Below are 24,439 nucleotides of genomic sequence, written 5' to 3'. Positions count from 1 at the left end.
ACCTATCACTGGCCCTCTATCCAGCTCTACCTGTCCCACCCCCCTTAAACAGCTTATATTTCACCTCATTTCTATATGTCTTAGTTCTGATGAAGAGTCATATGGTCTCGAAACGTTAACTATTCCTCCCCGCAGATGCTGTCAGACCTGCTGAGTTTTTCCAGCTATTTTTGTTTTTGTTTCAGATTTGCAGCATCCGCAGTGTTTTGCTGTTATCCCAGGTTCCTAGTCTGAGCTCCAGATCTGCTGTGTTGTCCCACCAGGAATGTTTTTCCGACATTTACTTCACAGCTTCTGGATGCACCTCACAACTTTCCAAATCCTTCCAGTGGGTTAATGTTTCTGATTGGCAGGAAGATTCCTTCCTTGTCTCAGCGCCAGCCTGGGACTGGTATTGATTCTACTATTGCAGGTTAATTGTAAACATCCCATCATTCTTAAAGTTTACTTGCCTTCCAATCCTTTACAGTAAGCGCTGAATTGGGTCATAGTGTGGCGTGCTGCCCTGAAGCTATTGTTCAGGGTATGAGTCAGGTCGGTGAGTGGAACAGTATTAACGGAGGGCGTGAACTCAAAATCTTTCAACCAAGCTGCCGAGTTGCTGGTCTGTCCCCATGTGAGAAGCCGGGCCGGATAATCAGTGTTCAAACAGAGCGGGGCTCTCTGCTCCTGTTATCCCTGGTTTAAGGAATTTTCCAAGTTACGTTTGAAAGGTGAGCTACAAGTTTCCAATCTAAAACCAGGTCCATATCAGTTTAAAATATCTTTCCTGGGTGCATTATGTGGGCCCAGGTTAACCGGTCATTGGAGTCTGTGCTGAGTGACTGGAACTGGAGGTTCGTTTTGTTTATACAGAGAATTGTTTCGTTCACACTGTCGGGCTTAACATTTAGTTCAGCCGAAGCGTGGATCAGGAAACCTTTTCCCTTCAGCTTTTTACATTTCGGTGGAACTATCTCAAGGTGCTTTTAATTTCAGGGTGTGTGTGTGGTGGGGGGTGGTGTTTAAATCATTGTATGAAGTAAGACAGTGATTTTGCAAGAATTAATGCCCCAAGCAGCAGTTAAAGGAAGTAACCACTCGACAGCTCCAACAGGTGGGGAACTCCTGTCGAGTTAGCAACAAGGAATGCAATACAAGTTGAATAACTCACCAAACCAGTCGTAAACTCGGGATAATACACTCACGGGATCCTCTGGGAAGAACCAGAGAACAATTCTGCTCTGAAACTACTACTTTTTCCATTTAGCTACCTGCTGGAGCACACTGCCCGCTGAGCTGGGCTCTGGGACATTGTTCAGTGAGGGTCACCCTTTAATGTGTGAATTGGTGAGATGCGTCCAGAAATGTATGGAGTAAATGCTGGATTAGCATTCCTGGGGCGGGGACAGGGGAGAGTTTGTGATTTTAACACCAGGCTGGGTAAACTTCATGATGGGGAGGCGGGTTAATCTCTCTGTTTAACCAGGGAAACAGGTTTTGAAACTGTAAACTGTGTTTTTGTGCAGGTGCCGGAAGGTTGTTCATACAGAGTGATCCTGTCAGTCTGGGGCTGTGAGATTTAGGGTCAAATTGCACAATAAGTAAAACTGCTGGACTCTCTTAGAATGTGAATGTGGATATGTAACATTTAAACTCATAGCTGCATTTCTGACCACCAGACCTGTGAACATTTGGTTTGGATCTTGTGAAAAATTGGGAATATTTCACAGTGTTAAAAACACGCTGGATAAAACCCACAACTGGATCACTGTAGATCAGAAATCTAACATTCAGAAGATTCCTGCAATCCAGTTGTTTTTAAGTTCCCAGGATTTTCACCACCAGGCGGGAGTCTGTGTTGAGTAAATGCAAACATTTGGTGATAATGTCACCAGGCGGTACCGGATTGCAATGTCTGTGCCTTAAACATCCCCTGATTTAGTAGTTTGAGAGGCGGATTGTCCCCGGATTGTCTGAAGAAGAACCTCCTGTTTTCAGTCACAGAGTTACCTTTCTATTAATTTGAACCCTTGTCCTTCTCCCACAGTTTAACAATAAGTCAGTTCACCTTTGCCATTCTGTTTGCTGTAATATCACCTCCTGTCCAAAGGGTTGAATTTCCCAACCGGCCGCTTGGGCATCAGGATGTGCAGCTTCTCCAGTGACCATGGCGTTGCCGGTATTTCCCCAGGATCGGGAGAACACACCCTGATAACAGGGGCTCAGCCTCATGGCTTCTTCCCTCTGAGAACACACCCTGATAACAGGGGCTCAGCCTCATGGCCCCTTCCCTCTGAGAACACACCCTGATAACAGGGGCTCAGCCTCATGGCTTCTTCCCTCTGAGAACACACCCTGATAACAGGGGCTCAGCCTCATGGCCCCTTCCCTCTGAGAACACACCCTGATAACAGGGGCTCAGCCTCATGGCCCCTTCTCGGCCCTGCCTCCAACACTTGACTGTCTGCCTTAAGAACAGGAGGAGGCCATTCAGCCCGTCTAGTCTGTTCCTCCATTCAATTAGATCACAGCTGACCTGTAACTTAACAACATTTAGCCACCTTGGTTCTGTAACTGGTGTGTTGCCTCCCTGGTGCCAAGGGAAAGGACATGGTGGAGAGGGTGGAGAATATTCCACAGGGTGAAGGGAGTGAGCCAGGAGTTGTGGTACATGTTGGTACCAACAACATAGAGAGAGGGCAGACATTGAGGTCCTATAGTCTGATTTTCAGGAGTTAGGGAGGAAGGTAAAAAGTAGGACAGGAGGTAGCAATCTCTGGATCATTCCGTGTGTGCGCTAGTGAGAGTAGAAATAGGAAGACCGAAAGGATCAATGTATAGCTTGAGGCAGGGGAGAGGGAATTGGGAACAGTTCTGAGGCAGGAGACACCTAGGCAAATGCAGAAGTTGCACCTCAATAGAACTGGGCCCAATGTCCCTGAACGGAGGCTTACTGGTGTGGCTGGGGAGGGTTTATTGGCAGGGGGATGGGCACCAGTATATAGAAGTAGAAAAGAGGAATAAATAGCATAAAGGAATGAGTGTTGGATAGTTCTAGAGAAGGAAGTAGCACCATATTAGATAGGAACAGACTAAGAAGGACTTCAAGGAATAGAAAGGCAGGTTTAGAATGCATCTCCGTAAACACACACACTGTGGTGAATAAGGTTAGTGAGTTGCAAGCACAAACAGCAGGGTGGGAATATGATGGAGTAAGAGAAATGTGGCTTAAAAATAGTGAGAACTGGATGCTTAATATTTATGGGTACAAAGTGTTCAGAAAAGATAGGGAAGGATAAAAGGGAGGCAGAGCACCAGTATTGATTGGGGAAGAGATTATAGTGTTGGAAAGAGAGGGTGTACTTGAGGGGCGCAAGGACAGAATCCATTTGGTTAGAATTGAGAAGTATGATCACTGGGGTATTCCAAAGTCTCCAAATAATGAGAGAGAGAGAGAGAGAGGAGAAAATCTGCAGGGAAATCATAGCTGTACAAGAGCTATAGAGTGGTGACACTGGGAGACTTTAATTACCCAAATATCAATTGTGATAATGTTTGAGTAGAGGATAAGAAGTGGGCGAAACTTCTGACGTGTCCAGGGGAACTTCCTTGATGAGTATATTCTTGGTCCAACTAGAAAAGAGGCATAAAAACAGAAAACTACTGCGGATGCTGGAAATCCAAAACAAAAACAGAATTACCTGGAAAAACTCAGCAGGTCTGGCAGCATCGGCGGAGAAGAAAAGAGTTGATGTTTCGAGTCCTCATGACCTTTCAACAGAACTGAAGTTCTGCTGAAGGGTCATGAGGACTCGAAACGTCAACTCTTTTCTTCTCCGCCGATGCTGCCAGACCTGCTGAGTTTTTCCATTCAGTTCTGTTGAAAGGTCATGAGGACTCGAAACATCAACTCTTTTCTTCTCGCCAATGCTGCCAGACCTGCTGAGTTTTTCCAGGTAATTCTGTTTTTGTTTTAGAAAAGAGGCATTGTTGAATCTGGAATACTGTGTACAATTTGGTCTCCTTATTTGAAAAAAGATATAATTGCATTAGAAGCAGTTCAGAGAATAACATACATACAGACATATGAATTAGGAGCAGGAGTAGACCACTCGGCCCCTCGAGCCTGCTCCGCCATTCTATAAGATCATGGCTGATCTGATTGTGCTTTCAACTCCACATTCCTGCCTACCCCTGATAACCTTTCACTCAACTCATTCCTGGGATGAAGGGTTTACTTTATGAAGAAAGGTTGGACAGGTTGGGCCTATACCCATTGGAGTTTAGAAGAATGAGAGGTGATCTTATTGAAACATATAAGATCCTGAGGGGACTTCATAGGGTGAATACTGGGAGGGTGTTCCCACTTGTGGGGGAGACTAGAACTAGGGGATACAGCTTAAGAATAAGAGGTCTACCTTTAAGACGGAGATGAGATTTTTTTCTCTCAAGGGATTGTTCGTGTGTGGAATTGTCTTCCCCAAAGAGCAGTGGAGGCTGTGTCATTGAATTTATTCAAGGCAGAGTTAGACAGATTTTTGATAGACAAGGGAGTCGAGGGGGGTGGATAGGAAACTGGAGTTGAGACCATGACCAGATCAGCTATGATCTATTGAATGGTGGAGCAGGCTCAAAGGCTGAATGGTCTACTCCTGCTCTGAAGTCTCATGTTCCTATGGTGCTCGGGATTGGGGTTGGTCAGATGGCTGTGGAAAAACGCTTGGGTAAGAGTGATCATTGCGTCAATAGGTTTGGACTAATAATGAAAAGCAGAGAACAATCTAAAGTAGAATTTCTAAATTGGAGGAGGGTTAACCTCAAGGGGATGAGGGAGGATCCAGACAGTGTAAAATGGAAACAAAGACTGACAGGAAAAACTGTAATGGAACAATGGGTGATTTTTAAGGAGAGATGCATAAGGCACAGGCTAGGTACATTCCAACAAGAGGAAAGTTACAGAAACCAAAGCCAGGGGGGCCCTTGGATGATGATGAAAGTAGAGAATATGATGAAACCAAAAAAAAAAGGGTGAATGTTGTATATCAGGTGAATTCTTAAGCAAGAATCAGGCTGGATAGAACAATTTGAGAGGGAAAGTAAGACTGACAGAGAGAGAATGAGAATAGAATGGTGGCTAACATAAAAGGAAACCCAAAAATCTTCAACCAGCATGTAAACAGTAACAGTAAGAGTGATATATTCTAGAGGCATAGGCAAAGCTAGAATACTTAGTGAGTACTTTGTATTTGTCTTTACTAAGGAAGAGGATGCTAAAAAAATATTGGTAGAAGTGAACATGATCGAGGTAATGGATGGAGTGAAAATTGATAAACAGAATGTACTCGAGGGGCTGGCTAAGCTGAGAGTGGATAAATTGCCTGGTCCAGACGGCTTGCATTCCAGATTGTCAAAGGAAGTTGGGGTGGAGATTGTGGAAGGGCTTGCCATAATCTTCCAACCTTCCCGATTTACGGGGGAGGAGGTGCCAGAGGATTGGAGTGTGGCAAATGTTACGCACTTATTCAAGAAAAGGTTGCCCTAGTAGCTACAGGCTCATGAATTTTACATCAGTGGTGAGTAAGGTTTCTAAAACAATAATCAAGGGAAAAATGAACAGGCATTGAATATAGGGTAAAATTGCAAATTTGCTGATGATATCAAACTTGGAGGAAGCGACAATGATGCCAGTTGACTACAACAGGAGATGAGTTGATCCTTGTTGGCAGAAGGCGTAGAGAGAGGCAATATAAACTTAATGGCACAGGTGTAAAGTGTGTGAAGGGACAGAGGGACCTGGGAGGATATAATAAAGAGAGTAATTTTATTTTCTTTAATGGGATGTGGGCATCGTTGGCAAGGCCATCCCTAATTGCCCTTAAGCTGGGTGGCTTGCGAGGCCATTTCAGAGGGTGGTTAAGAGTCCATCACATTGCAGTGGGTCTGGACTCTCATGTAGGCCAGACCAGGTAAGGATGGCAGATTTCTTCTCTAAAGGACATTACTGAACCAAATGGGTTTTCACAATAATCGATGATAATTTCCTGGTCACTGTTGCTGAGACTAGCTTTCAATTCCAGATTTATTAATTGAATTTAAATTTCATGAACTGTGTGGGGTTTGAACCCACTTTCCTGGAGCATTAGCCTGGGCCCAGGATTACTAGTCGAATGACATTATCACCACCACCATCTCTCCAGGTAATTATATGGAATGTTGGGCTTCATAAATAGAGATGTTAAGTGTAAAATAGGAAAGTAATGCTGAACCTTTATAAAGTTCTGGTTAGGTTGCAACTAGAGTATTGCATCCAGATCTGATTATTACACTTTCCAAAAGGATGTTAGGATTCTTGAGAGGGTGAGACCAGAATGGTTCCAGGGATGAGGGATTTTAGCTACAAGATGAGGTAAGGCTATAAGGCTTGACTCAGTCAACTTATTTGTAATGGGATCACAAGCAGGGGTTGTCCGCAAGCCATCCAACCAGCAGTTGTTTTGTACAATACAAGAAGCCTTGTTTACGCAGACCTCTCAACTCACCTGTATCCTCATGGACACACTCAGCAGCACAAGCACTGTACTGTCTGTCTGCATTCCCCAAACACAGGGAACTGTTGGTAACATAAGCCCCACCAGTTATCCTCAAACATCAGCTCCATTGTGAACTGAAAGGGCTTCAACCCCAGTATATTGCAGTTGGTCTGTGACCACAGGCACTGATCATTAGTAATTAAAGAAAAATCGTGCATTTATACAGTTAGTTTCACAACTTCAGGGCATCCTGAAGACTAATGTTACAAGCTGTTTGAACACCGCAAGGTCCCACAAACAGCGATGAAATAAATAGCCAGATCATCTGTTTCTGCGTTGGTGAGGGATAAATATTGACTAGGCCAAGTGAGGGAAGTCATGATAGAAATAAGGGAGATATTACCTGCTGGTGAGAGATTAGCTGGAATCCCTTTGCTCTTCAAGTGATGTCACGGAACCCTTTACATCCACTTGAGAGGACAGATGGTGCTTTGGTTGAATGTTTCATCTAGCATCTCCCTCAATGTGGCACAGGAGTGAATAATGCACATGATTCCCCATAACTCTGGCAATTGCCACGGTTCATTCTTTTGTCATCTCTGGTGGGGACTGAGGGCAATGGCCTCAGTCTTCCCAATGTTTAATTGGAGGAAATTTCTCCTCCTCCCAGTGCTGGATGTTGGATAAGTAATCTGATAATTTAGCGACAGTAGAGAAGTCGAAAGAGATAGTGGTGAGGTAGAGCTGGGTGTTGTCAGTGTACATGTGAAAACTAACAGTCTTTTCCTTTGGATGTCACCAAGGGACAACATGTAGATGAGAAATAGGAGGGGACTGAGAATAGATCCTTGGGGAGGTAATAGTGAAGGAGCAGGAAGAGAAGCCATTGCAGATGATCCTCTGGCAACAAATAGATAAGAATGGAACCAGGTGAGAGCAGGTCCCACTCAACTGGACAACAGTGGAGAGAGGTTGGAGGAGGATGGTGTGATTAATCATGTCAAAGGCTGCAGACAAATCAAGGAAAGATAGTTTACCTTTGTCACAGTCACATAGGATGTCATTATTCACTGAGTAAGAAAAAAATTCTTTTCATCTCCACCTTCTGGTTCTTTTGCCAGCAATTTTAACTTTGTGTTTCTGTTTACCATTCCTTTTGCCAGTGGTAACAGTTTCTCCTAATGAACTCCATTCTTGTTTACTCTATCTAAACCCATCTTCAGTCTCTCCTCATAACTAAATAAGCAAAGAGTGAAAATACGGGATGATACTGAAGACTCAGTCTATGAGCTTAGGGGAGGTCTCCTGTTCCCCCTACCCAGAATCTCCAAGACAAACTCCATCGAGGAGTCAATGGGTATAGTTTCGGTGTCCTTCCTCCAGCCTGAGCCTCCACTCACTCAGATGGATTCTGTGCCGTTTTTTCAAGCCAGCAGATAGCATAGGGACAGGTTTTGGACTAAAGAATACAGTAGAAGATTGTGAGATTCAAGCACCCAGTTATGAGAATGTGTGGGTAATGTGCCTGGTGTCAGTTGCTTTCAAGGGCTAGAGAACAGGCACAGAATTCCTCATCCAGGCCGATTTGGCAATAATCCTGACTGGAGGTGCCCATCCCCTCCAAAAAGATTATATTTTTCAGTAGCCCTCCCTCCAACCACTCCCACCACCTCCCACAGAAGCACCGCTTGAGCAGCAATTTAGAGTTGGTCTGTATTTGTGCCTCCCTTAAATTTGGACCTCACTTATTTTTAAGGAAGACCTGTGGCCCTCAAAAAGCTGTTGGTGTGGAATAACTTAAAAGTTCAATGTTTGGCATGTGTTCCACGTTCCACCATCAGAATGTGTCAGTGTAGTGTGATGCAACCTGTGTGGCTGCACCCAATCCTTAATGAGTTTCTGAACACTATCAGCTTCTGTTTAACCTTGCCACTCGACACAACCCAGCATAGCACCTACTGTTTACTCTCTGATTGGATTTGGATTTTGTTTGTCTTACTCACAATCGGTTTAGTTGTGGTTATTTTAAAACCTAAACCACGAATCAAAGTTCAAACTAAAGTGTATTTGGTGACTTTGAGACTTTGATATTCCTCACAACTAATACAGTCTCCAACAACATATAGCGTGTGTATTTGGGACAATTAGATCAGGATCACCATCATTTTTTATTATTCATTCATGCGAAGCTAACATCGCTGGCATTTGTTCAGCATTTATTGCCCATCTCTAATTGCCCTTTAGAGGGTGGTGGTGAGCTGCCTTCTTGAACCTCTGCAGTCCACCTGGTGTAGCTACATCCACAGTGCTGTTAGGGAGGGAGTTCAAAGAACCTGGTGCAGCAACAGTGAAGGAACGGCGATATCACTCCAAGTCAGGATGGTCTCTGACCTGGAGGGAAACTTACAGATGACGGTGTTCCCATGTGTCTGCTACCCTTGTCCTTCTTGGTAGTGGAGTTCATGGGTGTGGAAGGTGCTGCCTAAGGAGCCTTGGTGAATTCCTGCATCTTGTAGATGGTACACACTGCTGCCACTGTGTGTCAGTGGTGGAAGGAGTGAAAGTTTGTGGATGGGGTGCCAATCAAATGGGCTGCTTTGTCCTGGATGGCGTTGAGGTTCTTGAGTGTTGTGGGAGCTGCACTCATCCAGGCAAGCGGAGAATATTTCATCACACTCCTGACTTGTGCCTTGTAGATGGTGGACAGGCTTTGAGGAGTCAGGACGTGAGTTACTCTCCGCAGGATTCCTAGATCTGACCCTCTCTTATAGTCACGGTATCTATGTTTCTTGTCAATCAATGATAACCCCTGGGATGTTGAAGGTTGGAGATTCAGCGATGGTAATGTGTTGAACCTCCAGGGGAGATGGTTAGATTCCGCCTTGTTGGGGATGGTCATTACCTGGAACTTGTGTGGCTTGAGTGTTACTTGCTACTTATCAGCTCAAGCCTGAATGTTATTCAGGTCTTGCTGCAAATGGACACGGACTGCTTCAGTATTTGAGGAATTCCAGATGGTACTGAACACTGTGCAATCATTAGCGAGCATCCCCACTCCTGACCTTATGTTGGAGGTCAGCTGAGGGAGGGTGATAGCTGGTCATCAGCAGGAGGTTTTCTTGCCCATGTTTGACCTGGTGCCATTAGACTTCATGAAACTTCATTTGACTTTATGGGGTCAATTAGAAATCTAAGGGAGATGTACAGTTACCATGGGAACAGTCCATAAACCAAAACGTGATGAAGTTACAGTTGAGGAGCTCAACAAAACATTGAAAAGGATTCATGTGCTAACTGGGGTGGATGAGACACTATGCCAATTCACTACGCTTATGAAAAGGCTGGGAAAGGTCTCTTAGATGTGAATGTTGATAGTGGAATGGAACAGCTTGTTGGAGAACCAACAAGAGTGAATAACCTAGAGATAAAAACAAAAAACTGCGGATGCTGGAAATCCAAAACAAAAACAGAAATACCTGGAAAAACTCAGCAGGTCTGGCAGCATCGGCGGAGAAGAGCAAAGTTGACGTTTCGAGTCCCCATGACCCTTCAACAGAACTAAGTAGAAATTGGAAAGGGGTGCAATATAAGCTGGTTTAAGGGGAGGGGAGGGAAGAAGGTGGGGGGTGGTTGTTGGGACAAGCAAGCAATGATAGGTGGAGATAACCAAAAGATGTCACAGACAAAAGAACAAAGAGGTGTTGAAGGTGGTGATATTATCTAAAAGAATGTGCTAATTAAGAGTGGAGAGCAGGACAAGCAAGGTAGCTCTAGTGGGGGTGGGGTGAAATAAACCATGGGTGGAATACATTTAAAAAATAATGGAAATAGGTGGGAAAAGAAAAATCTATATAAATTATTGGAAAAAACAAAAGGGAGGGGGAAGAAATGGAAAGGGGGTGGGGATGGAGGAGGGAGTTCAAGATCTAAAGTTGTTGAATTCAATATTCAGTCCGGAAGGCTGTAAAGTGCCTAGTCGGAAGATGAGGTGCTGTTCCTCCAGTTTGCGTTGAGCTTCACTGGAACAATGCAGCAGGCCAAGGACAGACATGTGGGCAAGAGAGCAGGGTGGAGTGTTAAAATGGCAAGCGACAGGGAGGTCTGGGTCATGCTTGCGGACAGACCGAAGGTGTTCTGCAAAGCGGTCACCCAGTCTGCGTTTGGTCTCTCCAATGTAGAGGAAACAGCATTGGGAGCAACGAATGCAGTAGTTTAAGTTGGGGGAAATGCAAGTGAAATGCTGCTTCACTTGAAAGGAGTGTTTGGGCCCTTGGACGGTCAGGAGAGAGGAAGTGAAGGGGCAGGTGTTGCATATTTTGCATGGGCATGGGGAGGTGCCGTAGGTGGGGGTTGAGGAGTAGGGGGTGATGGAGGAGTGGACCAGGGTGTCCCAGAGGGAACGATCCCTATGGAATGCCGCCAGGGGGGGTGAAGGGAAGATGTGTTTGGTGGTGGCATCATGCTGGAGTTGGCGGAAATGGTGGAGGATGATCCTTTGAATGCGGAGGCTGGTGGGGTGATAAGTGAGGACAAGGGGGACCCTATCATGTTTCTGGGAGGGAGGAGAAGGCATGAGGGCGGATGCGCGGGAGATGGGCCGGACACGGCTGAGGGCCCTGTCAACGACCATGGGTGGAAAACCTCGGTTAAGGAAGAAGGAGGACATGTCAGAGGAACTGTTTTTGAGGGTAGCATCATCAGAACAGATGTGACGGAGGCGAAGGAACTGAGAGAATGGGATGGAGTCCTTACAGGAAGCAGGGTGTGAGGAGCTGTAGTCGAGGTAGCTGTGGGAGTCAGTAGGCTTGTAATGGATATTGGTGGACAGTCTATCACCAGAAATTGAGACAGAGAGGTCAAGGAAGGGAAGGGAAGTGTCAGAGATGGACCATGTGAAAATGATGGAGGGGTGGAGATTGGAAGCAAAATTAATAAATTTTTCAAGGTCCTGACGAGAGCATGAAGCAGCACCAAAGTAATCATCGATGTACCGGAGAAAGAGTTTGGGAGGGGGCCAGAGTAGGACTGGAACAAGGAATGTTCCACATACCCCATAAAGAGACAGGCATAGCTGGGGCCCATGCGGGTACCCATAGCCACACCTTTTATTTGGAGGAAGTGAGAGGAATTTAAGGAGAAATTGTTCAGTGTGAGAACAAGTTCAGCCAGACGGAGGAGAGTAGTGGTGGATGGGGATTGTTCGGGCCTCTGTTCGAGGAAGAAGCTAAGGGCCCTTAGACCATCCTGGTGGGGGATGGAGGTGTAGAGGGATTGGACGTCCATGGTGAAGAGGAAGCGGTTGGGGCCAGGGAACTGGAAATTGTTGATATGATGTAGGGTGTCAGAGGAATCACAGATGTCGGTGGGAAGGGACTGGACAAGGGTAGAGGGAAGGGAGTCAAGATAGCGAGAAATGAGTTCCGTGGGGCAGGAACAGGCTGACACGATCGGTCTGCCGGGTCGTTCCTGTTTGTGGATTTTGGGTAGGAGGTAGAAGCGGGCCGTCCGAGGTTGGGCGACTATCACGTTGGAAGCTGTCGAAGGAAGATCTCCAGAGGAGATGAGGTCATTGACAGTCCTGGAAACAATGGCTTGATGTTCAGTGGTGGGGTCATGGTCCAGGGAGAGGTAGGAGGAAGTGTCTGCGAGTTGACGCTCAGCCTCCGCGAGCTTATATTTCACCCCTTTCCTATTTCTATTTAGTTCTGTTGAAGGGTCATGAGGACTCGAAACGTCAACTTTGCTCTTCTCCGCCGATGCTGCCAGACCTGCTGAGTATTTCCAAGAGTGAATAACCTACTGGACCTTGTGCTTACCAAAAATACCAGTTTGTTCACAAGGGTATCTGTAGAACCAGGGAGTAGTGATCACTCGGTCATCATATCTGATCTGCATCTCCTCTGTAAATGGAAGAAAAAGGACGAGGAAAATCTTCATTAGGAAAAAAGCCGCGAGGAAGGAGTAAGAAACTATCATCAGAATTTTAGCAATTGTTACTTTATTAATTTTATTGTCACTGCAAGAAAAATGGGACAAACTGCAAAATGCCTTGGACAGAAGTCATGGATAAATATTTGCCATCCACATTTTCATTCAATGGGAGAAACCTCTCATCGTTCTGGAGAGAACACCAGCGGTGAAGCAGAAAGAAACAGCGTCCTTACAAGAAGTCTGGGGATGAGGAGGATGAGAGGAATGAAAAACCTGCCAGAGGAATGTAGGGAACAATGTAAGGAACGATGCTGTTTGAGTATTTTACAATCTGGGTTAAGGAGAATCCTAAGAGCTTCTGGTCAATCATTGAGAAAATCAAACAGGAAGAAATGGTGTTTCAGATATTGAAATAGACAATAGACAAGATGTGATCCTAAATGTAAATCAGAAACACCAAATGATCAATTTTCTACTGTGTTTACCAGAGAAGATTTAACACACATACACACCTTAGACAGTGACCACTTACCGGACATACTAAAACCCATTATAAGTAAAGAGGGTGTTTTGAAATTAATGCAAGAAATAAATCCAAATGTCAAACGAAGCTCCAGCTGCGGCTCCGGATTAAATCCCTCCCTGGATTTTCAAGTTAGCAGCTGAAGAACTGTCTCCAATACTGACCAATCTCTCTCGAGTCAATCAACACCAGTCAGACCAGTGGTGACAAGCTAACATCTGGGGCGTATTCAAAAAAAGGGATAAAAGTCAGCCACAGATCTACAGGTTGGCATCTCTCACCAGTGTCATTGCAAATTGCTTGAACATAATGTTCATTCTCATGTCATGAAGCACTTTGAAGCTCACAATATCCTGGTAAATAGGAGCATGGGTTTTTGGGTGAAAAGCTCCAATGAAACACAGCTTTTACAGTTTGACCTAGCTTCAAGTCTCGAAAGAGCTGAAACTACTTGCATGGCAACACTGGATTTCTCAAAAGCCTTTGACAAAGTTCCTCACAAAAAGCTCTTGTCCAAACTTTGCGTCTATGGAATCACGGGGGCATTATTAAATTGGATCCGACAATCTGCCACTTTCTAACCAACAGAAGAGAGTGGTGTGTGATGGGGAATCATCCTCCTCCAGAGATATCATCTCCGGAGTGCCCCAGCAATCTGTGGTGGGATCCTTTACTCTTCTTGAGGTACACAAACAGCCTCCCCAACAAGTTAAATCCAGGGTATGACTATTTACAGATGACTGCATGGTTGACAAAGCAAGGAAAACTCAAGGTCATATTAATTCACTGCGAGATGATCTGCAATTGCAAAAATGGCAGCACCAATGGAAGATGGCATTCAATACCAAAAATGTGATGTCATGTGCATCACCAACAAAAACCATCCACCAACAGATAGCTTTTAATTCTGCAATCAAATTCTCCAACAGGTAGATACCCAACCACAGCTGGGGGTTCATCTGAAAACCAATCGTCAATGGGGATTCAATGTTCAGCAGATAGCATCCAAAACAAACAGGGTCCTTGCATTTCTGAGGAGGAATCTTTTGGTATCGCAACAAAAATTTCAGAGTTACAGCTTACCAAACATTTATTCATCCAGTCCTGGGACAGTGCTAGATCTAGGGGCACAGTTTATAAATAAGGGGTCACCCATTTAAGATGGAAATGAGAGACATTTTTTTCTGAGGGTTGTGAACCTTTGGAACTCTCTTTGCCAGAGAACAGTGGAGGCTGGGTCTTTGAGGCAGAGAGATTCTTGACTAACAAGGGAGTCAAAGGGTGCAGGTGGAATGTGGAGTTGAGACCACAATCAGATCAGCCATGATCTTATTAAATGGAAGAGCAGGCTCAAGGGGCCGAATGGCCTCCTACTGCTCCTAATTTGTATGTAAGTTGTGTGTGGGATACCTATGTGGTGAGAGATATAAATAAGATTGAAGCAATCCTAAACGTGCTGCATGATTATGCACGAATCAGTGTGGGGAAAACACCAGCGCCACATCCTGGATCAAAGATTTGGAATGGGAATCGGGGGAAAAACAGACTGACCATGTTCTATAAAATAGGGAATGGACTAGCGGGAATTGACAGGAACAAGCACCTGGTGCCCTCGGCAATAACAAATACTGAGGTAGACATCTACACAAACTACAAAGACCATTTGTTTCCAAGCAGTGTACCAACAATCTTTCTTCCCACGGACAATCCAACAATGGAACAAGCTGCCAAAGGAAATAGTCAGTGCTATCACTGGAAATCCTCAAGACCCATCTTTAGATTATTTCCGTTTAAAAGTTTTCATTACCAGGTCAACCAATTCAGCAGGATTTTCCTGGCTTAGCGAGTGCTACACAGATAAATAATGGTGGAATACGAATATTAGTCTGTGATGTTGATGGAATATGGATATTAGTCTGTGATGTTGATGGAATATGGATATTAGTCTGTGATGTTGATGGAATATGGATATTAGTCTGTGATGTTGATGGAATATGGATATTAGTCTGTGATGATGATGGAATATGGATATTAGTCTGTGATGTTGGTGGAATATGGATATTAGTCTGTGATGTTGATGGAATATGGATATTAGTCTGTGATGTTGATGGAATACGGATATTAGTCTGTGGTGTTGATGGAATACGGATATTAGTCTCTGATGTTGGTGGAATATGGATATTAGTCTGTGATGATGATGGAATATGGATATTAGTCTGTGATGTTGGTGGAATACGAATATTAGTCTGTGATGTTGATGGAATATGGATATTAGTCTGTGATATTGATGGAATATGGATATTAGTCTGTGATGTTGATGGAATACGGATATTAGTCTGTGATGATGGTGGAATACGAATATTAGTCTGTGATGTTGATGGAATGCAGGTATTAGTCTGTGATGTTGATGGAATACGGATATTAGTCTGTGATGTTGATGGAATACGGGTATTAGTCTGTGATGTTGATGGAATACGGGTATTAGTCTGTGATGTTGATGGAATACGGGTATTAGTCTGTGATGTTGATGGAATACGGGTATTAGTCTGTGATGTTGATGGAATACGGGTATTAGTCTGTGATGTTGATGGAATACGGGTATTAGTCTGTGATGTTGATGGAATACGGGTATTAGTCTGTGATGTTGATGGAATACGGGTATTAGTCTGTGATGTTGATGGAATACGGGTATTAGTCTGTGATGTTGATGGAATACGGGTATTAGTCTGTGATGTTGATGGAATACGGGTATTAGTCTGTGATGTTGATGGAATACGGGTATTAGTCTGTGATGCCGACACAACTAAAGCGGAAAGGGTCCAGAGTCAATGTTGAGTTGTCCCAGAGCCACTCCCTTCTGACTATACGCTATTGTCCCTCCACTTCTTGTGTGTCTGTCATGTGATGCTGATGGTAGTGTCTGGTGGCTGCAAGGTATGACTGTCGGGTTGTTGCTTGACTAGTCTGTGGGATAGCTCTCCCAATCTTGGCACGGATTCCCAGGTGTTAGTGAGGAGACTTTTCCACGGTTGACAGGCACATCTTGCCCATCGTTGTTTCCGGTCCCTAGGTTGACGCTGGGTGATCCATCTCGTTTTATTCTTGTTTCCACATTACTCTACTCTAGGTTTGCTCAGTCATTTTAGAGGGTTGTTAAGAGTCAACCACATTTCTGTGGATCTGAGCCACATGTTGGCCAGACCAGATAAGGATGGCAGATTTCCTTCCCTAATGGGCACTCCTGAACCAGATGGGTTTTTATGACAATCTGGTAGTTTCATGGTCACTATCACTGATACTAGCTTTCAATTCCAGACTTATTAATTAACTGAATTTAAATTCCACCAGCTGCCATCTTAGGATTTGAACCAACCAGTCTTGAACATGCATCCAGCCTTCTGGATTATTAGTTCAGCAATATTCCAAATGTACTCCTGATCCACCACGAAGAAAGCCCTTTTTATATATCACTAGAAATTGTCAAGTTCCTCAGTTTGTTTGCTGGAAACAGAGAGTAAATGTGTATACTCACTGCTTGAGCATTTCTGTGACAGGACTGATCACCCAGATTACACAGGCTATTTATCCCATCCATTCAATGTAATAATCTGTAACAGGTGGGCAATTCTCCTTCTCTGATAACTGTTGTCTTCTTCACACACAAGTCTAACCCATCATTACTCCTAGATTCTCAATTCAATAGCCCTGCCAACAAATACTGTCTCATTTTGCAAATATGTCTTTGCCACTGTTGTGCTGTGAATTTATATGAAGATTATTTGCCTATGAGCTGTCTCTGAGTCCAGAGTCAGGTTGGTTGGTGATTCTTTCATTGCTCCAGATTTTTGTCCTGCTCTGTCTCTTGTTGTGATTCAGCTATTCTGAAATAAATGAAACAATGCATCACAAAGCTCTGGCTGAAATCTCGGGACCATAGATCCTTTATAAAATTCAGGGAAACAGGGAATTCATTGCCAGGTTATTAACCGATCATCGATTGACAAGTCTTAGCACATCTGTAAAAAGGTATTTGTTTTAAAGTATGAGAAAATTATTCAGTATCATAGAAACAGTTCTAAATTCTCAATCCTTTGCACAACCACATGTAAATGCTAATTACAGTATTTTGTTGTTGTTGGGAACAAAAATATTGTTACAGGGCTGACAGGGTTAGAGAAAGAGCTTTTAACAGCTTTTCCCTACCCATGTCGCCTGAGTATGGAGCAGGGCAAAGAACAGGCCCTTTCTCTCCTTGGGCTAGGTGTTTATTACAGCAGACATGACCAGCTAAGAAAATTTCATAGATTCTGAAGATAGTGTAAGTTTAATTTGATGATTCAATGTACAATATTAAAATGGATAGTTAATTAATTGTTGTTTTATTGCCAGCAGGATGTTACAGACACTGAGTGACTGGTTTTGGTGGGATCACCTCTGGCTTCCCCGAAATCTAACCTGGGCCGACCTTGAGGACAGCGAAGGCTATGTGTATGCCAAGGCCTCCCATTTATATGTCACAGTCCTGTATGCTATTGTTTTTATGATAGCTCGACATTTCTTCGAAAGGTAAGGCCCTTTGCTATGTCTTGTAGTGTCTGTGACAAGAGTACTGAAGGAGAACATGGAGAATCTGTAGATGATATAAACAGATGTTGAATGAGGGCCCACACAAAGCAACATTGGAGCCAATGACTGCTTATGCCCATACACAGTCATGGTGGGCCCATTCTTGAGGGAAGCCCCGTGTAAACATGGGAACATAGGAGCGGGGCTAGACCATTCAGTCCATCGAGCCTGCTCTGCCATTCAGTTCGATCATGGCTGATCATCTACCTCAATGCCACTTTCTCACCCTCTCCCCATGTCCCTTGATGTAATTTGTCTCCAGAAATCTATCAATTTATGTCTTGAACATGCTCAATGACCGAGCTTCCATAGCCCTCTGGGGTCGAGAATTCCAAAGATTCACCACCCTCTGAGTGAAGAAATTCCTCCTCCTTTCAGTCTTAAATGGCCTGCCCCTTATCCTGAGATTGTGTCCCCTGGTTTTAGACTCACCAGCCGGAGAAACATCTTATCTACATCCACCCTGTCACGCCCTGTGAGAATTCTGTAAATTTCAATAAGATCACCTTTCGTTCTTTGCAATTCTAGAGAATACAGACCCAGTCTCCTCAACCTCTCCTCATGAGACATTCCCGCCATTCCAGGGATGAGTATGGTGAACATCCGTTGCACTCCCACTATGGCAAATATATCCTTCCTTAGATGAGACCAAAACTGCGCACAATACTCCAGGTGTCATCTCACCAAGGTTCTATATAACTGCAGCAAGACATCTTTACTCCTGTACTCAAATCCCATCACGATGAAGGCCAACATACCATTCGCCTTCCTAATTGCTTGCTGCACCTGTATGCTAGCTTTTAGTGACTCATGAATAAGGACAGTCAGATCCCTTTGGACGCCCACAATTCCAAATCTCTCACCACTTAAGAAATATTCTGCCTTTCTGTTTTTTCTACCAAAGTGAATAACTTCACATTTATTCACATTATGTCCCATCTGCCATGTTCTAGCCCATTCACTTAGCCTGACCAAGTCCTCTTGAAGCCTCCTTGAATCCTCCTCACAACTTACGTTCCCACCCAGTTTGGTGTCATCAGCAAATTTGGAAATATTACAATTGGTCCCCACATCCAAATCATTTATATAGATTGTGAACAGCTGTGGACCCAGCACTGATCCTTGTGGTACTCAACTGGTAACAGCCCGCCATCCTGAGAATGACCTGTTTATTCTTTCTGTCTGTTAATCAATTCTCAATCCATACTAGTATACTCCCCCAATCCCATACGTTCTAATTATGCTACATGTAACATCCTCAAAACACTCCCAACAGGTCCCAAACACGATTTCCTTTTTATAAATACATGTTGACTCTGGCTGGCCTAATCATATCATTATTTTCCAAGTGTCTAGTTATCACATCCTTTCTAATTGCTTCTAACACTTTCCCTACTACTGACGTCAACTAACAGGTCTGTAGTTCTACGTTGTTCTCTCCCTCCCTTCTTAAATAGTTTGCTACTTCCCAGTCTGCAGGAACCTTTCCAGAATCTATAGAATCTTGAAAGATATCCACCAATGCATCCACTGTCTCTATAGCCGCCTCCTCCAACAGTCTAGGATGTAGCTCGTTTGGTCCAGGGGATTTATCAACCTCCAATCCAATTAATTTTTCCGATACTACCTCGTTATTTAATACTAATTTCTTTCAGTTCCTCATTTTCACAATTCCCTTGGCTCCCCAGTATTTCTGGAAGATTTTCTGGAAGACAGATGCAAAGTAATGGTTTTGTTTCTCCTCCCATTCCCTATTCTCCATTATAAAGTCTCCAGTCTCCACCTGTAATGGACCCACATTTGTCATTGCTAATCTTTTCATATACCGCTTTTACAGTCCACCTTTATGTTCCTTGCCAGTTTGCATTCATGTTCGATTTTCCCTCTCTTTATCGGTTTCTTGGTCCTGCGTTGCTCAGTTCTAAGTTGCTCCCAATCCTCAGGCTTACCACGTTTTTTCTGGCATTCCTATAAGCCACTTCCTTTGATCTAGTGCAATCTTTAACTTCTTTTGTTAACATGGTTTGTTCACCTTTCCTGTTGGGTTTTTTTTGTCTTACAGAAATGTATATTTATTCTAGACCATGTAATGGTTCATTAAATACTAGCCATTTCCTGTCTACTGTCAAAGATTTGGTGTCATTTTCCAATCCACTGTACCCAGGTACTGCTCCAGAAAGCCATCTCATAACGCACCAGAAATTCATTCTCCACAGCATTCACTCTAATTAGGTTTATGCAGTCTTAAGTAAATTGAAGTCACCCATTATTACTGTATTACCCATGTTACATGCTGCTCTAATTTCCTGATTTATACTGTACCCAACATTAACGCTACAGTTTGTTGGCCTATAAGCAACTCCCACCAATGTTTTGCTGCTCCTTGCTGTTTCTTAGCTCCACCTAAACTGATCCTACAGCTTGATCCTTTGATCTAAGATTCCCTCTCACTAATGTAGTGATCCTGCCCCTTATTAAGAGTGCTACCCCACCGCCTTCTCCTTGTTGCCTATCCTTTCAAAATTACGAATATCCTTGGATATTTAGTTCCCAGTCTTGGTCACCCTGTAGCCATGTCTCTACAATGTTAATTAACTCATATCCATTTACCTCTATTTGTGCCTTCAAATTATCTACATTGTTGTGAATGCTGCGTGCATTCAGATAAAGTGCCCTTAGCTTTGTCTTTTTAACATTATTCCACATTGTGATCCTATTTGATGCTTGCCTTCACTTCGTCTGCTTTCTAATTTCGCTTACTATTTTTCTACTTTGTTACAAGTTTTGCTTCCCTCCAATCTGAGCTCCCTCTCAGTTTCCCGTGCCCCTGCCAATCTAGTTTAAACTCTTTCCCCCAACAGCACTAGCGAATCTCCCTGCTAAATATATATATGAATGTATATATTTATGTATGAATATTAGTTCAGTCCTGCTCAGGTGCAACCCGTCCAGATTTTACAGATCCCACCTGCTCCAGAACCGGTCCCAATGTCTCAGAAATCAGATGCTCTCCCTCCTACACTAATTCTCCAGCCTCAATCCTCTTATTCCTATGCTCACTAGCACGTGGCACTAGGAGCAAACCTGAGATTACTGCTTTTGAGGTCCTGCTTTTTAATTTCTTTCTTAACTCTCTAAAATCTGCTTTCAGGACTTCATCCCTCTTCGTATCAGTATCATTGGTACCACTGCGGGCCACGCCCTCTGGCTGTTAACCCTCCCCCAGAAGAATGTTCTGCAGCCGCTCTGTGACAGCCTTGAGCTTGGCACCAGGAAGCCATGCGCCATTCTGGAGCTATGTCTACAGCCACAGAAACGCCTGTCTGTTCCCCTAACTAATGAATCCCCTATCACTATTGCTCTTCCACTCTCCTTTCTCCCCTCCTGTGCAGCTGAGCTGCCTTTTGGTGCCCCGGACTTGGCTCTGGCTGCACTCCTCTGAAGACTTATCGCCTTTATCAGTATCCAAAATCAAAAGCCGGTTAGTGAGCGAGATCGACTCAGGGCACTCCTGCCCTTCCTGCCTGGTTCTCTTAGGCTGCCTGGCGGTCACCCATTCCCTCTCTGCCTGCATCTCCTAACCTGCAGTGTGACCATTTCCCTGAAGGAGTGATTGGTCTTCTCCTTCTTTGATCAGCTAATATAATTTTTTTCTGTAGAGCAATCCAGTCTGAAACCTTTCACTGCTCGGACTGAATAAATCTCACCTAAAAACCATTAAAGGCGGTAATTCTGTAACTGTACCTTTGTTGTGGGCACACATCAGGTAATTAAACCCTGAAATTGTAACACGCTCAGTCTTATACATATTTAATATGTGGAAAGCAAAGTGAAATTTACCAGAAACTTACTATTTTGGAAATTGGGTGTCTTTCTCGAAATTAATATATCTCCCGTGACATTTCCCTCAGTGATGACATGGGATGAATATGGTATTATTCGGAATATTTTAGTAGATCTCCACAGTGTGGAGCTCAGGTCTGGAGTGGGAGCAGTCAATTGGTAATAGAAGAACAAAGGCTGAGAGAGCAGAACAGTTGGGCTTTAATGGCCTCAACTCTTGACCATCAAAGCTGGGATGAAGAGAAATAGCTTCAAAAAGTCAAACCTCAAAGCAATGGGGTAAATTTAATGAGCTCAAGCTCTTGGAGGGAAGTGAGGCGGGGTAGATCACAAAATCAGGTGCGGGTCTGTCACATCTAATGTGCAGTCACCAGCGATTAGTTTTCTAGTTTAGTTCAAGACTTTCCAATGGCAAACTCCCCACAACTTAATTCCCCAGAGGACAAACTTTTTTTTTTAACATGTTGATTCCACAATGATACAATTCTTCACTAACTTAGTGCAAACAATTCATCATGTGAGATTCTAAAAAGGAATACTTATGATATTTTACGAATATCACAATATGGTAAATTTTGTAATCTAACATCTGTGTCCATAAACTATCAGATTTAATATTGAAGAGGTCGAGGTGTCACAATGAGATGTTCTACTCAGGCTATAGCTGTCATCTTTCTTCAGCCAGATTGCTGTCTAACCTATACTTAAAAACCACACCCACATAGAAAGCCTGAAAAATACAACCAACTTGGTTAAAAACAAAAAACTACTGCGGATGCTGGAAATCCAAAACAAAAACAGAATTACCTGGAAAAACTCAGCTGGTCTGGCAGCATCGGTGGAGAAGAAAAGAGTTGACGTTTCGAGTCCACATGACCCTTCAACAGAACTGAGTGTAGTTAGGAGAGGGGTGAAATATAAATTGGTTTAAGGTGGGGGGTGGGGGGGGGAGAAGTTGAGGGTGGGGTGATTGTGGGGATAAGCAAGCAGTGATAGGAGCAGATAATCAAAAGATGTCACAGACAAAAGGATCAAAGAGGTGTTGAAGGTGGTGATATTATCTAAGAAAAGTGCTAATTAAGAATGGATGGCAGGACACTCAAGGTACAGCTCTAGTGGGGGTGGGGTGGAAAGACTGACAAGGTATTAGTTGTAGATTTAAAAATAATGGAAATAGGTGGGAAAAGAAAAATCTATATAAATTATTGAAAAAAACAAAAGGGAGGGGGAAGAAATGGGGTGGGGATGGGGGGAGGGAGTTTAAGATCTAAAGTTGTTGAATTCAATATTCAGCCCGGAAGGCTGTAAAGTGCCTAGTCGGAAGATGAGGTGCTGTTCCTCCAGTTTGCGTTGGGCTTCACTGGAACAATGCAGCAAGCCAAGGACAGACATGTAGGCAAGAGAGCAGGGTGGAGTGTTAAAATGGCAAGCGACAGGGAGGTTTGGGTCTTTCTTGCGGACAGACCGCAGGTGTTCTGCAAAGCGGTCGCCCAGTTTGCGTTTGGTCTCTCCAATGTAGAGGAGACCGCATTGGGAGCAACGAATGCAGTAGACTAAGTTAGGGGAAATGCAAGTGAAATGCTGCTTCACTTGAAAGGAGTGTTTGGGCCCTTGGACGGTGAGGAGAGAGGAAGTGAAGGGGCAGGTGTTGCATCTTCTGCGTGGGCATGGGGAGGTGCCATAGGTGGGGGTTGAGGAGTAGGGGGTGATGGAGGAGTGGACCAGGGTGTCCCGGAGGGAACGATCCCTACGGAATGCCGCCAGGGGGGGTGAAGGGAAGATGTGTTTGGTGGTGGCATCATGCTGGAGTTGGCGGAAATGGCAGAGAATGATCCTTTGAATGCGGAGGCTGGTGGGGTGATAAGTGAGGACAAGGGGGACCCTATCATGTTTCTGGGAGGGAGGAGAAGGCGTGAGGGCGGATGCGCGGGAGTTCGGCCGGACACGGTTGAGAGCCCTGTCAACGACCGTGGGTGGAAAACCTCGGTTAAAGAAGAAGGAGGACATGTCAGAGGAACTGTTTTTGAAGGTAGTGTCATCAGAACAGATGCGACGGAGGCGAAGGAACTGAGAGAATGGGATGGAGTCCTTACAGGAAGCGGGGTGTGAGGAGCTGTAGTCGAGGTAGCTGTGGGAGTCGGTAGGCTTGCAATGGATATTGGTGGACAGTCTATCATCAGAAATTGAGACAGAGAGGTCAAGGAAGGGAAGAGAAGTGTCAGAGATGGACCATGTGAAAATGATGGAGGGGTGGAGATTGGAAGCAAAATTAATAAATTTTTCCAGGTCCTGACGAGAGCATGAAGCAGCACCGAAGTAATCATCGATGTACCGGAGAAAGAATTGTGGGAGGGGGCCGGAGTAGGACTGGAACAAGGAATGTTCCACATACCCCATAAAGAGACAGGCATAGCTGGAGCCCATGCGGGTACCCATAGCCACACCTTTTATTTGGAGGAAGTGAGAGGAGTTAAAGGAGAAATTGTTCAGTGTGAGAACAAGTTCAGCCAGACGGAGGAGAGTAGTGGTGGATGGGGATTGTTCGGGCCTCTGTTCGAGGAAGAAGCGGAGAGCCCTCAGACCATCCTGGTGAGGGATGGAGGTGTAGAGGGATTGGACGTCCATGGTGAAGAGGAGGCGGTTGGGGCCAGGGAACTGGAAATTTTTGATGTGACGTAAGGTGTCAGAGGAATCACGGATGTAGGTGGGAAAGGACAGGACAAGGGGAGAGAGAAGGGAGTCAAGATAACGAGAAATGAGTTCTGTGGGACAGGAACAGGCTGACACGATCAGTCTGCCAGGACAGTCCTGTTTGTGGATTTTGGGTAGGAGGTAGAAGCGGGCTGTCCGAGGTTGGGCGACTATCAGGTTGGAAGCTGTGGGAGGAAGATCTCCAGAGGAGATGAGGTCAGGTTGGACCTGAGAGAACGGAGTGCAGTAAGTTCAGAGAGAGACAGGTTAGAATGGGTGAGATGAGCAGAGACATTGAGACGACTAATGTCAC

At 44.4% G+C, this 24,439-nt stretch overlaps 1 protein-coding gene across 3 annotated transcripts in view; it reads left to right on the top strand.

Annotated features, from left to right (window-relative positions):
* The first annotated feature begins 206 nt into the window (after window positions 1-206).
* cers3a (ceramide synthase 3a) overlaps window positions 207-24,439 on the top strand; it is a 144,103-nt gene continuing 119,870 nt past the window's right edge. For 2 of the 3 annotated variants that reach the window (XM_078530489.1, XM_078530486.1), the window contains exons 1-2: window positions 209-713; window positions 17,359-17,532. In XM_078530489.1, the coding sequence (XP_078386615.1) occupies window positions 17,360-17,532 (173 nt within the window). In that variant the 5' untranslated portion in view covers window positions 209-713; window position 17,359. Of the gene's footprint in view, window positions 714-17,355; window positions 17,533-24,439 lie in introns of all 3 variants that reach the window. The other variant, XM_078530488.1, reaches the window with a different exon arrangement.

Source organism: Cetorhinus maximus, chromosome 26, assembly GCF_964194155.1.
Source record: "Cetorhinus maximus chromosome 26, sCetMax3.hap1.1, whole genome shotgun sequence".
Taxonomy (NCBI): Eukaryota; Metazoa; Chordata; class Chondrichthyes; order Lamniformes; family Cetorhinidae; genus Cetorhinus; species Cetorhinus maximus.
Note: the sequence above shows the minus strand (reverse complement) of the source record. Positions and strands in the feature narration are given on the sequence as shown.